The following is a 14,556-nucleotide window of genomic DNA, read 5'->3' as shown; positions in this document are numbered from 1 at the left end:
AGAAAAATTTCGGGTATGCATGTTTTTAGATCATTCAAGTTTCGTCATAAACAAATTCATAAATTTGCATCAAAATTCCAAACTCTTTACTCAGCATTTTTAGAAATATTTCGGTTATGTTAAGTTAAGTCTGGTCATAAATAAATTCAAAAATTTTCATCAAAATTTCAAAGTTTTTACTCAGAATGCTTAGAAAAATTTCGGGTATGCATGTTTTTAGATCATTCAAGTTTCTTCATAAACAAATTCATAAATTTGCATCAAAATTCCAAACTCTTTACTCAGCATTTTTAGAAATATTTCGGTTATGTTAAGTTAAGTCTGGTCATAAATAAATTCAAAAATTTTCATCAAAATTTCAAAGTTTTTACTCAGAATGCTTGAAAAATTTCGAGTATGCAGTTTTTAGATCATTTAATTTTGGTCATAACAATTTTGATCATAAAATTCCTTACTCTTTACTCAGACTTTTTAGAAATATTTCGGTTATGCAGTTTTTTAGATCGATACATTTTTATATAAATTTGGAAAAAAAATTCGGGTATGCAGTTTTTTAGATTATTTAATTTCGTTGTAATAAAGTACAAGTTTCAAGTGGATCGAAAATCACACTGATTTTTGAGAATTTTTTTTTTTTTGGTCGCGGTCTTGTGCATTTTCTTTATTTAACCCCATTTAACACATGGAAGAATACATCCAACCATCCAACCATCATACCGGAAATGATTCAAGATTCAATGATCTATAAAATTGTATACCCAAAAATTTTAAAATTTTATTTTTTTTCTGTGAAAAATGTTTGAGAATTTCTTTTGTTCGCGGTCTTGTGCATTTTCTCCTTTTCACGCCAACTCCACATTTTCTTTATACGAGTATGTATGAGAAGACCCAACACTCCAACAGAAAAAATTGTCAAAAATCGACACAATTTTTGAACTACTGAAACTTGCACTTTGTTACATCAAAATTCAATGATCTATAAAACTACATACCCGAATTTTTTGTGAAAATTATGTGAAAAATTTTTAAAATATGCCGAACTTTTACAAATTTTATGCAAAGTTCGAAACTTTGCTTTATATGGTTTTTGTAGTAGTATGAAGTATACTTTTATAAAAAATAAATAAAGTTACAAAATAAATGAATAAATAGTCAAAACTTACCAATGCGTGGTGTACCCTTTCTTTTGACGTTGACTGTATGAATTTACTTATGAAGAAAAACAATTTTTTTTTTGTTTTTGATAGCAATGATTTGTGAAGACGGGCCAAATATTCTACAAGTATTTTACTTAAAATACTCGTATGTAGTATCACTGGCATCTTCTTCCGAACACTTTCTACAGGGAGAACTCACATCGCTCATTTGCTGCAAAAATGTCTTATTCCACCAAAAAAAAAAATATCGAGAAAAGCGGCATCACAATTTTCAAATTTATTATTCCTCCTTGAATAAAAGCGAAGACCTATTTCATTCTCTTAATTGATATCGCCATGCCTTTTATACACAGCACAAAAGAAAAACTTTTGAAAATTTTGGCATACTTACCTACATTTTTTATTTTTTATTTTTTGTTGGATTATGACACTCTTGCAGCAAATGTAGGTAAGGTCTTCGTTGCAATATCGGCAAAGGTAAGACTTCTTATCTACCCCATAGTGAGCTAAATTTCAGAAGAATCTGTGAGCTCTTGCAAATTCGTAAACTCAAATTTTGAAGTTTCTTGTTATTGTTAGGTTGCAGACAGAGTAGAAGCGAAGCCCAAGACAAATACAAAGACGGATTCGAAGACGAATTGCTTGCGTTGCAGGCAAGCTGACGAGTGTTCATTGTAGAAAACGAATGAGATAAAATAACAGTTTAAATGGATTCTTCATCAGATGAACAAATGTTTCTAAATGAAAATATTTTTTTTTTTTTAAGGTAAAACTAATAGAAAGAAATCAATTAACGAAATAAATTCGACTAGAGAATTTCACCATTGATTTATAAAGATTTACGGTAAGACAAACAGAAATTTTTCGAATATTTTGCCAAAAACTGAGTCATTTATTGAAAACCAATGGGCAAATGTCAATAAAACTACGATCATGGCCGCTGAAAGATTGTTTGCGGTGGATATCCAAGTTCTTGGAAAAGAAAAAGTCACAGGTGGCTAAATACGGTGGTTGTTCGATGATATTTGTCGAACTTTTGGTCAGTAAAATGTTCACCATATGAGCCTTGTGAGACGGTGCGTTATCATGGTCCAAGATTCATGAATTTTCTTTCCAAAAATTGGGGCGTTGCCTACACATATTCTCTCTCAAACGTCGCATAACTTCCAAATAATATTCTTTATTTACCGTGGAACCATTTGAAACGATTTCCGAGTGCACAACGCCCTGATAATCAAAGAAAACGAGTAGCATGACTTTCACTTTTGACCGACTTTGACGTGGTTTTTTGGGTCTCGGCTCATGTGGATAGAGCCATTCTTGACTGGTTTGCATGTCAAACTCCTATATCCACGTCTCATCACCTGTTATGATGCACTGGGTAAACGTTGGGTCCGAATTCACTGCTCAAGCATGTCTTCAACCACCTTCTTCCGATGAGATTCAACTCTCTCGGAACGAGTCAAGCAGCCACGCGTCTCATGCCCAATTGATGGTGCAAAATGTGGCTATTGATTCGTGAGGCACGCTAAGGTCACGAGCTATCTCCCTCAAATTTAAATGATGGTTTTTCTACACCATTTCCTTGACTTTGTCGATGTTTTCATCCGTTGAAGATGTTGACGAGCGACCAGATGGGGGCAAATCTTCCACGACTTCTTGGCCTTCTGCAAAAGTCTTAGAACACTCGTCGACCCGTGTTTTTGATTAAGTACACACTCGCCATAGGCTTTCTGCAACATTTTCACTGACCCGTGACAAGAAATCCCGTTCAAAAAACACACAATTTAAGACAAATTCTTTGATATGGATATTTGTATCCATAATGAAAATCGCAGCGCACACCTGCGGTTGACTCATAAAATTAAATGCCAAAAACAAGCTAATTGACAGATCGCGCTCAAACTCTGCGACACTATAGAGGACAGTTGTATCAATATTCCAGTAAAAAAAATTTAGGCATTAGGCGCTCTTTAAATGAACAATTCCCTATATTTTTTTGACCGAATGTATTTAGGGCTCCAAAACGAGCTTTGTTTTTTTTGAAGGAAAAGTTACGGTATACGGTTATAGCTCATAAAAGAGTCTGTTATTTCAAAACAACATTCAGAAAAGAATAGAAAAAACAATCACCAGAACATTTGAGTAAAATATACTACTACCAGTAAACAAAGTGTTTCCTAAAGGATTCTGCACTTTTCCATTTTTCGTTCTAAAACACACAGGAATAGTCCACTCATATATTTATGTACATACATACATATGTATGTGTAAGTATATAAATGTGTATATATGTAGGTGAATAAGTTACGTATGAACGTTGCATGGATTTCTACTCCCGCACGTATTAGTCGTCCACTCACAAGTGCATTCTGGCAAGATTTGCGCGAATTCGCTGTGTGAGTGTAGGAGTTTGCTCATTGCATGTACCCAGCAGTCAAACCTATCCGACCTACTTCTTCCAGCTTCCTACCAGTTTGCTTTATATATTTATATACAATAAATTCCTATGGTTCCGCGAGGGCACAAGAGTTGTCACAACAAGCTTCCTCCATTCGCATTCGTAAAAGATTGTTAATACCTAAAGGGTAAAGATGATCTATATTCATTAAGAAGTAGGATCTTAAAAATCGGTTCCAGCTTCTGGCTAGAGCCGAGCATTTCCAAAAAAGCTAATTAATGCAGCTATGACAGAAATCATGCATGAGAGGATGTCCTGTTAGGACCCCTACCAAGGTCTTAATTTGAAGTCTCCTCAATTTTATAATATTCTCACTGCGCTGGCGGAGTTCGTTAGGCTCATCCTGCACAGCCGAAGCAGTTTTGCGAGAATGCCAAATTCTACCACAAAAAAAAAATTGTATTATTGATTCCTCTATGTATTATTTCGTATGGTTTGTGCACGCCTGCGCCTGGAAGTATATTAAAAAAACCTTTTTTGCATTTGTAATATGGCTGGCTATCACTGTTAGCATAACATTTCTGTTAGACTAACAGAGGTGACTTAACTCAGTTCCGAATGAAACAAACAATTGTATGGGAATTTTTGTATTTAACACGTTCACGCCGGCGCGTACCACCGGTGGCTCGCACAAGATTGGTTCATGAGGCGGCGTGTACCAGCGGTGGCCCGCACAAGATTGCTTCATGGGATGGCGTGTACCACCAATGGTACTTTATTAGACGGTACCTATGAGATGAGAAGCCATAAACGACTACCCTTATGAAAAAATTTCGTTTTATATAACCTGCAATCGCTTCCGATAGAGCGAAAAGATGTAAACGTTGCCGTCTGTGGGCGAAGACCATGAATAACAGCGCCGGCGGGAACGTGTTAAATGCGTAAAATGAACTTAGGGATCGGTCAGAAAAATCAACTAATGTGCGAATATCTGCTTCTTATGCACCTCGAATTGGTCATTTTGCGGCTGATATAATTCTAGTCGCTTTTGGACTAGTCTAAATAGTTCCACTTAGTAACAGTTCGAGAATGCTTGTTGACTACTCGTTGGTCTTTCACTCCTGGCACACTCCCGTACATATGAGTTTATATGTTGCTATGTTGCGTGTAGTCGTTTATACGTTTCACTTAAAAGTTGTTTTGTGTCGGAAAGTAAAAGGCAAAACTTTATAAAAATTACACTTTTTGTGCCATTTGTGCGATTTGAGCGACTGCAAAGTTTTGTTTGAGCAACGTTTGTATTGTTCTTGTTATTTGTTTGCGTTGTGCGTCGCTGGCACACGTGACTGCATCGCATCTTCAGGCGACGCCGAGCAACTACGCCACCACTTCTGCCTTGACTGCCTCCGCCTCTCTTCTCTGCCTCCCTCGCTCTCAGCATCATATGATGCAGTTTACTTTGTGCTTTGTTCTTTTCCATTTCCATTTATTTCTCTTTTTTTTTTATTTCTCTTTATTTTCCATTTCAACTTTCTTCTATTTTTTGTGTTTCTGTTGTTGTTGTTGTTGTTGTTGTTGCTGCTGCCGTTGTTGTTGGTGTGTTGCATCGCACTTTGTGAAGTGAAAATTCCATTGAAATCCTTTTTGTTGCTTACTGACCGTTTGTGAACAGAGAAATCCGGAAAAAAGCAACAGAAGCAACAAAAGCAACAAAAAACTGTAACTGCTTTTGCAGCGACAACATGTTAAATAAAACAAAATAAGCAACAAAAAAAATTTTTTTTTTTTCATTTAATTTGTTCACTATTTTTCCTCTTTGCATTCGCTTTGTTCGAAAAAGTTTATTTGATTTCAGCAGTTGTTTTGTTACTTAGTGCGTTTTTGTTGTGGTTGTTGTTTTCAGTGTTGACTGACTCCTTTTGGCACTGCACGAATGCCCTGCTCCGGCGCTGACATTTGTTTTATTTTTATTTTTATTTTCATTTTGTTTTTTTTTTATTATTATTATTATTTTTTTTTTTTTTTTGCTGAAGTCCAAATGTATTACACTCGAAAGTGCACATTTTTAATGCCGCCCACTTGGCTGCACCTCTCACACAACCTCACTGCTGCTCACAACCTCCCATCGACTCAAGCTGCTGTGCTGCTTGTTCTTCCGCATATAATCCAATGCGCTCACGGCGCCTTACAGTAGCAGCTCTGCGCCGCCGTCGCCGCAATAGTCGCCCAGCCTTTAGCCACGCCTTCTCATACTGCACATCTGCACAAGTTTCGCCAGCAGCATTGTCCACTGCAACTTTTCTTCTGCTTCTTCGTCTTCCTCTTTGTGCTTTGTATGCCGCTGCTCTCTTGTTTTCCGCTTTATTCCTTTGGCATTTTAGAGCCCACACATTATGTCAAAAGGTCAAAGCATCAAAAACACAAACACACACACAAACAAACAAACAAACAAAGAGCAGAAACAAATAAACGGCAACTACATTCGCTCAACAATTGCAACAAAAGCCAACAGAAAATGCATAGAAAAGGCCGAGAGAAACAGGCACAGAGGAGCCAGAGAGCAAAATAGTAAAATTACTTTTTCGAAAGTAATGTAATGTACCTTTTTTTGCATCGCTGAAACAAAAGCGGAAGAGAGAAGAGAAGAGGCAAATGGCAAAATGCACAAAGTTGGAATTTTTCAACAACTTTTGCATTTATAATGATGCCGTGCAAATAGTAAACAAACGAAAATGAAAAAAAAAAAATTAAATTAAAAAAGGTACAACAAATTCTTATTTTATAATGAAAATTGTGCTTAACAAAAAATCCACTTTTACACTCAAAAAACTACATACAAAAGACAAAGTAAAATGTTGTAATGCTTCTTCTTCATTTTCGCTTACCTTTGGCAAAACGGTGTTTAATGGTCCAGTTGCAAGGGCTTTGTAAAACTAAAAGGATCTTAAAAGTGGGTTAAAGTGACCGAAGGATCGCCTGGCCGCTCGCTTTGAATAGCAGTCAAGTGGAAAGAGCGAGAGGGAGAGACAGAGCGTGAGCGCTACATAAAGGCCGCCGAAAGACGGGGGCTACCTTTGCTTAAGATTTCCTATTTAAAGTACTTGAAGCAAAATATTTCTTTATGAATTAATTTTTTTTAAATGGCTAACAATTTTATAAAGAAAAATGGTATATTTATTAAACTGAAATAAATTTTAATAGTATAATGGGCCAATCTGACTATAAAGCCGCATATCCATGATGCGAACGTGATGTGTTGTTGCTGGAATCAGTAGGGCGTTATAAACTACGAACTGTTAAAACCTAGCGAATTTATCACAAAGCAGTTGCAGTGTCAACAATTGATTCGCTTGCAAAAAGCATTGCCAGCAAAATTACGAGCGCGTAAATTTCCTCGCAGAAATGATCAACAAATAATGCGTTGCTACACCGATGCACCGGCTTGAAATTATTTACAAAACTATGGCGGATAGGAAGTCTTGTCGCTTCTGAATCCCTGCTGATTTTCAGTAATTTTGGCCAATGCAGAATGCGCTCTGAGGAATACGGCAAAGTGCTGCAACTAAATTCACCTAAAATCTTTCTTGATTTCAAAATACGAAAGAGCTTTTGGTAAAAAAAAAATTTATATTCGGTTGGGGAAAAAGAAATCCATTATTTTCTCGGTAGATGGCTGTTCTGATCGATATATCGGTCAAACAGTTGAAAGTTTATGCTCGTTGTCAAAATGACATTTCTCAAGTTGGCAGATGCGCAGATTTACACGATAGCATATATGTATATATATACTATACATATATTTTCCCATAGTTCCTAGACGAAACATAGGGCCTCTGCTGCTACTTGTCGCCTCCATGTGTTGGGTATGTCTATGTCGTCGTAAACTCATACAACTCATCGTTTCATCGCCTGTGATACTCGCCGTTACCAAAGTGCAGAGGTCCCAAAATTTTGCGCAGAATCTTTCTCTCAAACACTCTAAGTGACGCCTCATCGGATGTTGCCATCGTCCAAGCTTCTGCGCCATACGTTAGGACGTGCATGATGAGAGCCTTGTAGAGTGTTAGTTTTGTTCGTCGAGAGAGGACTTTACCACTCAATTACCTACTTAGTCCAAAGCAGTACTTTTGAGCATGAAAGATCCTCAATTGGATTTCAGGGCTGACATTTTTATAGGTGTTAATGCTGGTTCCTAGATAAACAAAGTGTCTTACAACCTCGAAATCATAACTATCAACTGTAATGACGTGGGTGCCGATACACGACTGTTTCTTTGATTACAGGAGCTACTTGATTTTGTCCTCGTTCACCACCCATTCGCTTCGGTTCTTTATCCAGTTTGGAAGAGGCAGATCTAATCATTCCATGTTAGAATATTCCAGCTTTAATTTCTGCCGAACTTTAGCCATCTGGCTGCTCAAATTCAAATTCTCTAGACGAAAGTTTTAGTGGAAGTTTGAGGTTATGGTCTGTAGTAAGAAATTTCGCCAGCTAAGTTTTGATAATCTGAAGCAAATACTGATCGCAGGAAGGTCATCCATATCTATGGTACCACTGAACCTTTCAAGAGCCTGTATTATCAGAAAAGGCGATCATTTTAAATACTTTTTTAGTTTTCCAGATACAAGGTGCCAAGTAAAAGCGATAAAGTTCACAGCAGCGCTATATTCCTGTTAGCAGGTGGATTAGGTTAGGTTGTAGCGATTGTCCACCACGAAACACACTCAGGCTCATAGCCGATTGTGATGCCGTAGCTAAATTCTAATGATAGCAGGTAATTAGGTAAAGGATAGGAGATGGAACCACAAGTAATACTTTCACTTAGTGCGACGTTCGTTAGTTCACTTAAGCAGGTTTACAAATAATAACGGTTTTTTCCCCCCAAGAACGGGACCGGCCATTTCCTATGTGTTTTAAAAAGGCAATGGGATTTTTCAGCAGTTTGATACTTGCGCTTTATTTTACTAAAATTTAGTAAGCTTTAAAACTTTAAATCAGAAACCTTTCTAGAAGTTCTAATTGAAGACCATGGAATTGGATTGAAAATTCTATAGAGTTTTTCTAATTTTTTCATAAAATTTTAAAATTGTTTGGTTTTTGTCTTTCATTAAAAAAAATAATAGTCAAAGTTGATCAAAATGCTGATAAGCTATCATTTTGTCTACTCATCATCATCATCATTTGACACTACAGCTCTGTGTGAACTTTGGCCTGCTGCTCAAAATGTCTCCATTTGTCTCGGTCCTTGGTTGATTCTTTAGAGTTGTTGACCTTGAGTTGCCCCATGTCGTCTTTTAGTGCGTCAATCTATCTTGATCTTGGTCTGCCTCTTGCTTTCGTTGCAAATGTTTTTAACGTAAATTATTTTTCGTTGAGCTCTCGTGAGGTCCATTCTAATGATATGGCCTTGTCATCTTAGTCTTTGAGCTTTGATGAACCGCACAACAATTACCCCTCTTACAGGGTTTGATTGAAAAGTAATGAGCCTAATTTTTTTTAAGCAGTTCTATTAAACCTTTTGGCTTATAAAACGAATATTTTTCAAAATAGGACACTTGAGCGTCAATACACCGCTGGTAGCGGTCCTTCCACTGCAGGAAACATTTTTTAAACTCATCCGCCGGAATTGCGTTCAATTCGGCTGCCACAGTTTTTTGGATCGCCTCGATGGAGTCGAAACGCCTCCCCTTCAGCTTTCTTTTCAGGCGCGGGAACAAGAAGAAGTGCGGAGGGGACAGGTCTAGGCTGTAGGGAGGGTGGCGAAGCACCGGAACCCCCATCTTGGCCAATGCAGAGGTGCAGAGGAAGGCGGTTCACATCATTGCGTCGTCGAAGACCTTCCAGATCGCTGTTCGTCTTCGACATCCTCCCGGCCTTCCTTGAACGACTTGTGCCACCGTTTTACCTGGGCACTGGACAGAGATTGGTCCCCGTAAGCCTCCTTGAGTAGCCCAATGATTTCGGTACTCGTTTTGTTTAGCTTTACGCAAAATTTGATCGAGTAACGTTGTTCCAACGATCGCTGCATTTTCGCCACTGCAAAATCCTAACACACTTTTAAAATAGCTTTCACGCGCGGAGCGATGTTGACTGCACCGCTGTTGCCAGCGAACTGGGACCGGTTTCTAGTGGTAGGGGAAGGTCCAACGATCATTTTCCCCCACCAGCCGATTCGGTTGATCGCTTGGCAGACGCTTCGCGCGGGATGGCTCATTACTTTTCAATCAAACCCTGTATATGTCATGCATAGTTCCATCTTAATCGTCACTCGATCCTGTCGGTGACTGCACCGAAGATTAGCCTCAAAATTTTTCTCTCGAATACTTGAATACGTGAACTTTTCAGTTATTGTCCATTTTGTCTACTATGTAGTGAAAAAGTCTGTCAAAGCAGCTTATTCTTCAACAAGATTTGTTAAAAAAAAATCATCAACTTAATTTTCCATAATACTTGAGGTCTGTGCCCATTTCTTCTTCTTTCACAGCGGTACAAGGCGGGATGCATCAAAACTTCCTTCACAATGCTCCTCCAAAGCGGTCGATCTTGAGCTTTTGCTTAGTAGTGACGTATGCCCAAATCCGTTAGATCGTTTTCCACTGCGTCTATCCGTCGGTTCCTCGGTCTGCCTTTGGCCTTTGGTGCCCATTAACGAGTATTCCCATGCAAATATCGGATTTTTTCCTTTGGACTTAAAGCGAACAAATAAAAAAGGAAATTTATTCTCATAAGCATATGCGAGTATTTTTTTTTGGGGTTTTTTTTTGTAACCCGTTCCTGTTTAAACTGCTTTTCTTGCTCTTTATTTTCTTCGGATGTTTGAATAAATATTCCTTTGTCAACCCACAACTATTTCGCTCGTCTCTCTAGGACACATTTATTTAAGGACAAACATTGTGTATTGGTATGTGTCCATGTGTTTTTTTTTTTGTTTTTTCTTCTTTGACTCTTCTACCCTACGCTGCTATTTTCACTATCTTTGCAATGTGAACGAGTGCGTTTTATGAGGTTCGCTACGCATTTTTTGTGTCACACGAAATTCTTTAGTGCTTTTTGGGTCACTTTGTAGTTGAGTACTTAGATACTGGTTGAGTGGTTGAGTTTCCCCCACCAACGATTGACGGACGGTGCCGGCAAGGATGCAATAAAGAATGCAAGGACGTACGTAGATGACAGCGGTTTTACTTTTTTCTTTGTTGTTGTTTTTTTTTTTTGTGCCATTCACCACGCTTGTGAGCTACCAGCAACCGCAAAGAAATGCTCAGCTATGGATGTGGCACGAATGGCATGCACTACTGAGCTAAAGTGTTGCACGGGAAAGGACACACACAAGGAGTGTACGAGTATAAGAAACTTTATCAAATAAAGCAAAGAAATTTTAAACAGAAAATTACTCTCTTCTGACAGTTTTAAAAAATAAATGTTCACTTTATCATATATTGAATGAACAGCTACTTCAGGATATTCACCCATCATTCACGACAACGCCACATCTATCATTCTCACCTGTCACCCCTCGTCCATCGTATCAACGCTCAGCCAATAAGTAATGCAAAATTTTATTTCAGCCAGCCACAGTTAACTACCACTTGTATGGCCTATTAGCCATAACCGCAACGAATAACACAAAAATATCGAACATTTGACCCACTCGCCTCATCGAGCACCACCTTTCTTTCTCCTTCACTTACTATTTTCAGGAACCTAACGGCATCGGTGGCATCAATGGCCACGCACATTCGTTGCATTTGCTAAGCGAAAAGGAGAAAGCACTGCAGGCTATGAGTGGCATGACCAGCTCACAAATTGTATCAGCGCAAGCAGCCAAGAATCTTGCCTTTGCCGCTTCGGCTGCTGCATTTTCCGCAGCCGGTATGCATCAGTCAGCGCACGGGACTGTGGGACCACCAGGACAATCAGCACCACCACCAGCTGCACTTCCGCCTGCGTCATCTTCGTCGGCGGCGTCGTCGTCAGTGTCATCGTCGGCAGCAGTGGCAGCAGCTGCGGCAGCGGCGCATTTAGTTGGACCGCATTCACACCTGCATCCGCACGCGCCTACGCATCAACACCACCACCATCATCACCACCACCACCTGAGCCACTTGAACCACCTGAACCACCTTAGTCACCATCACCATCCCACCGCCAGTACACATCCGCATTCGCATTCGCATGCACAACCGCACACGCATCCGCACTTGCCGCAAACGTCAGCGGGCCCGGCTTATTTGCAGCAACATCAAGCGGCTGCAGCAGCGGCGGCGGCGGCAGCGGCAGCAGCACAAGTACACCAAAGCTCCGCCGGCACGACGACCACATCAACAGCAGCAGCAGCCGGTCTGCCACACACCGCACACACGCATGCGCATACGCCACTCCATCATCCACCAATGTATCCGGGCGTAAGAAAGTTCACAATAATTTTTCGCTTCTAACTCGGCAAAATTTGTGCTCATCATCGCTAGAAAAATTAAAAAAAAAAAACAAAAACAAAAAGCATATCGCTAACCCCAAAGTGGTGCGCCATTTTATGTAGCTCGCTTCGTTGTAAATAAATCATTTGATATCCGTTTCATATCTGTGTGTGTATGTAACTCTTATGTGTATTGTGTATATGTGTGTTGGCTAAGTACTCGAACAGCGCCCTAAAAGCAATCATTCATAGGTTAAGGTCCATCTATCACCAGAATTCCGCTTCGTACTGCCCCATAGGGACCCATAGCTATCGCAACCCATCGCTCGCTTCATCTCATCAGCAGTGGCGGTAGCCTAAAAGAGCAACAAATATCTGCATTTAAGTATTTTCGCCCAATTATTGAAACATAAATATTGTAAATAAAAAAAGTCAGATAAAATTTTCAAATTGGTTGGGGTGTTTTTTAGCCATAATAAAAATTATATAAAAAAAGGCGTCTCATAGCTACAAGCATACATACATACATATGTAATCGGCGCCCAAGAAAGTGTGTATTATGTGTACTATATTTACTCTCTTAAATGCTATAAACAAAAACAAAAACAAAGCTAAAAGCTCTCATCAAATTCGCATAACCCACAAATTGTTGGCTCTTCATATAAACCTTGCTTTTCGCTGGCTCATTTTGTTCATGTGTATCTCCATTTGACTTATTGACTTCTTTAACTATAACTGTAACTCAATTATTGTTGTTATTCAAATATTTCATACTCACGTATTTATATTTTCTTCTACTTTCTTCCACTTTCGCCCCCTGCACATACCACAGCAATTCTGGCAGCCCGGTCTACAGCCTAGCACCTCACAAGAGTAAGTTATCTCGAAATAATTCTCCTGTTGACACAATGAAATTGTTTGCATTGACCGTAGTTTTTACGATTACAGCATCAAGCCATTCGCACAACCCCCCTATCCCGCCGGCAAACCATCTACAGCTGTATCTGGTGACATCGAAGCAGGACTTCCGCCAGCACAACTACCGTGGGAGGGCAGAGCGATAGCGACGCACAAATTCCGTTTGCTCGAATTCTCGGCATTCATGGAAATACAAAGACAGGATATCGTAAGTTCTCTGTGTGAAGCAAAGACGTTTTGGAAAATGTATTCATTACTTTGTTATTATTTGTTTTACAGTATCACCGGCACTTGTTCGTACAACTCGGCGGCAAACCGTCCTTCTCCGATCCGCTACTCGAGGTAGGTACTTGAGTATATTAGTAAGGTCCAGAAATGAAATATACTCGGTAAACTTTTGAATTACACATCTACCTCGAAAAGTTCACTCCTTTTCTTTCCCCTGTTGTGTTATAATTTTTTGAGGACTCTTGGCAAGACTACAGGGTTTGATTGAAAAGTAATGAGCCTTATTTTTTTAAGCAGTTTTATTAAACCGTTTGGCTTCTACAACTAATATTCTTCAAAATAGGTAGGACCTTTGAGCGTCAATACACCGCTGGTAGCGGTCCTTCCACTGCAGAAAACATTTTTTAAACTTATCCGCCGGAATCGCGTTCAATTCGGCTATCACAGTTTTTTGGATCGCCTCGATGGAGTCGAAACGCCTCCCCTTCAGCTTTCTTTTCAGGCGCGGGAATAAGAAGAAGTCCAGAGGGGACAAGTCTGGGCTGTAGGGAGGGTGGGGAAGCACCGGAACCCCCATCTTGGCCAATGCAGAGGTGCAGAGGAAGTCGGTGTGCGCGGCGCATTGTCGTGATGAAGGGTCCAATTATTAACGAGGTCTGGCCGAACCCGGGCGACGCGGTTTTTCAGCCGAAGGAGCACTTCTTTGTAAAATGCGGCGTTTACAGTGCTTCCTGGAGGTACAAGCTGCTTGTGGGCGATGCCTCGAGAGTCGAAAAAGTTGATCAGCATGGTTTTGACCTTGGACGCCACTGCAAAATCCTAAGACACTTTTAAAACAGCTTTCACGCGCGGAGCGATGTTGACTGCACCGCTGTTGCCAGCGAACTGGGACCAGTTTCTAATGGAAGGGGAAGATCCAACGATCATTTTCCCCCACCAGCCGATTCGGTTGATCGCTTGGCAGACGCTCCGTGCGGGAAGGCTCATTACTTTTCAATCAAACCGTGTATGTACATGCCTTTGACCGAGGTTAGGGTAGAATTTTCGCTGTACGTCTTAATGTATAGTAAAGGGTAATGAATTTAGAGGTATCGGATTATAAATTGAAATAAAACAACGAAAATTCAAATTGATTGCGCAATCTGTATTATTTTTGTGTAGAACCTTTCTTGACGTTTCTTATTTAAAGAGAGTCCCTTTCCAATGTTGGCTTCAACTGCGCCGTAATTCGACCATCCGTAAACACCAATTTTGAATGACTCCCTGGCGAACTTCGGTCGGTAACTTTAGTAATATTGGCTTCGAATGTCTCAACTGAAGCTGGTTTATCCACAAAGCATTGAGACTTTACATACCAAAAGAAATCAAAGTCAAAATGTGTGATATCACACGATCTTAGTGACCAATCCACTGGCCCGAGGCAAAAGATAAATAGCTCA

The 14,556-nt window shown here is 39.7% G+C and overlaps 1 protein-coding gene across 2 annotated transcripts in view; it reads left to right on the top strand.

Moving 5' to 3' along the window:
• The window catches only part of LOC129237033 (protein scalloped), a 189,709-nt gene that overhangs the window by 171,164 nt on the left and 3,989 nt on the right, over window positions 1-14,556 (top strand). The window contains exons 6-9 of one of the 2 annotated variants that reach the window (XM_054871403.1): window positions 11,256-11,960; window positions 12,804-12,844; window positions 12,905-13,097; window positions 13,169-13,231. In XM_054871403.1, the coding sequence (XP_054727378.1) occupies window positions 11,256-11,960; window positions 12,804-12,844; window positions 12,905-13,097; window positions 13,169-13,231 (1,002 nt within the window). The remainder of the gene's footprint in view (window positions 1-11,255; window positions 11,961-12,803; window positions 12,845-12,904; window positions 13,098-13,168; window positions 13,232-14,556) is intronic. The other variant, XM_054871404.1, reaches the window with a different exon arrangement.

The sequence above is a fragment of the Anastrepha obliqua genome, chromosome 2 (assembly GCF_027943255.1).
Source record: "Anastrepha obliqua isolate idAnaObli1 chromosome 2, idAnaObli1_1.0, whole genome shotgun sequence".
In the NCBI taxonomy this organism is placed as follows: domain Eukaryota; kingdom Metazoa; phylum Arthropoda; class Insecta; order Diptera; family Tephritidae; genus Anastrepha; species Anastrepha obliqua.
The sequence above is the reverse complement of the archived record's forward strand: the minus strand, read 5'-3'. Positions and strand labels throughout refer to the sequence as shown.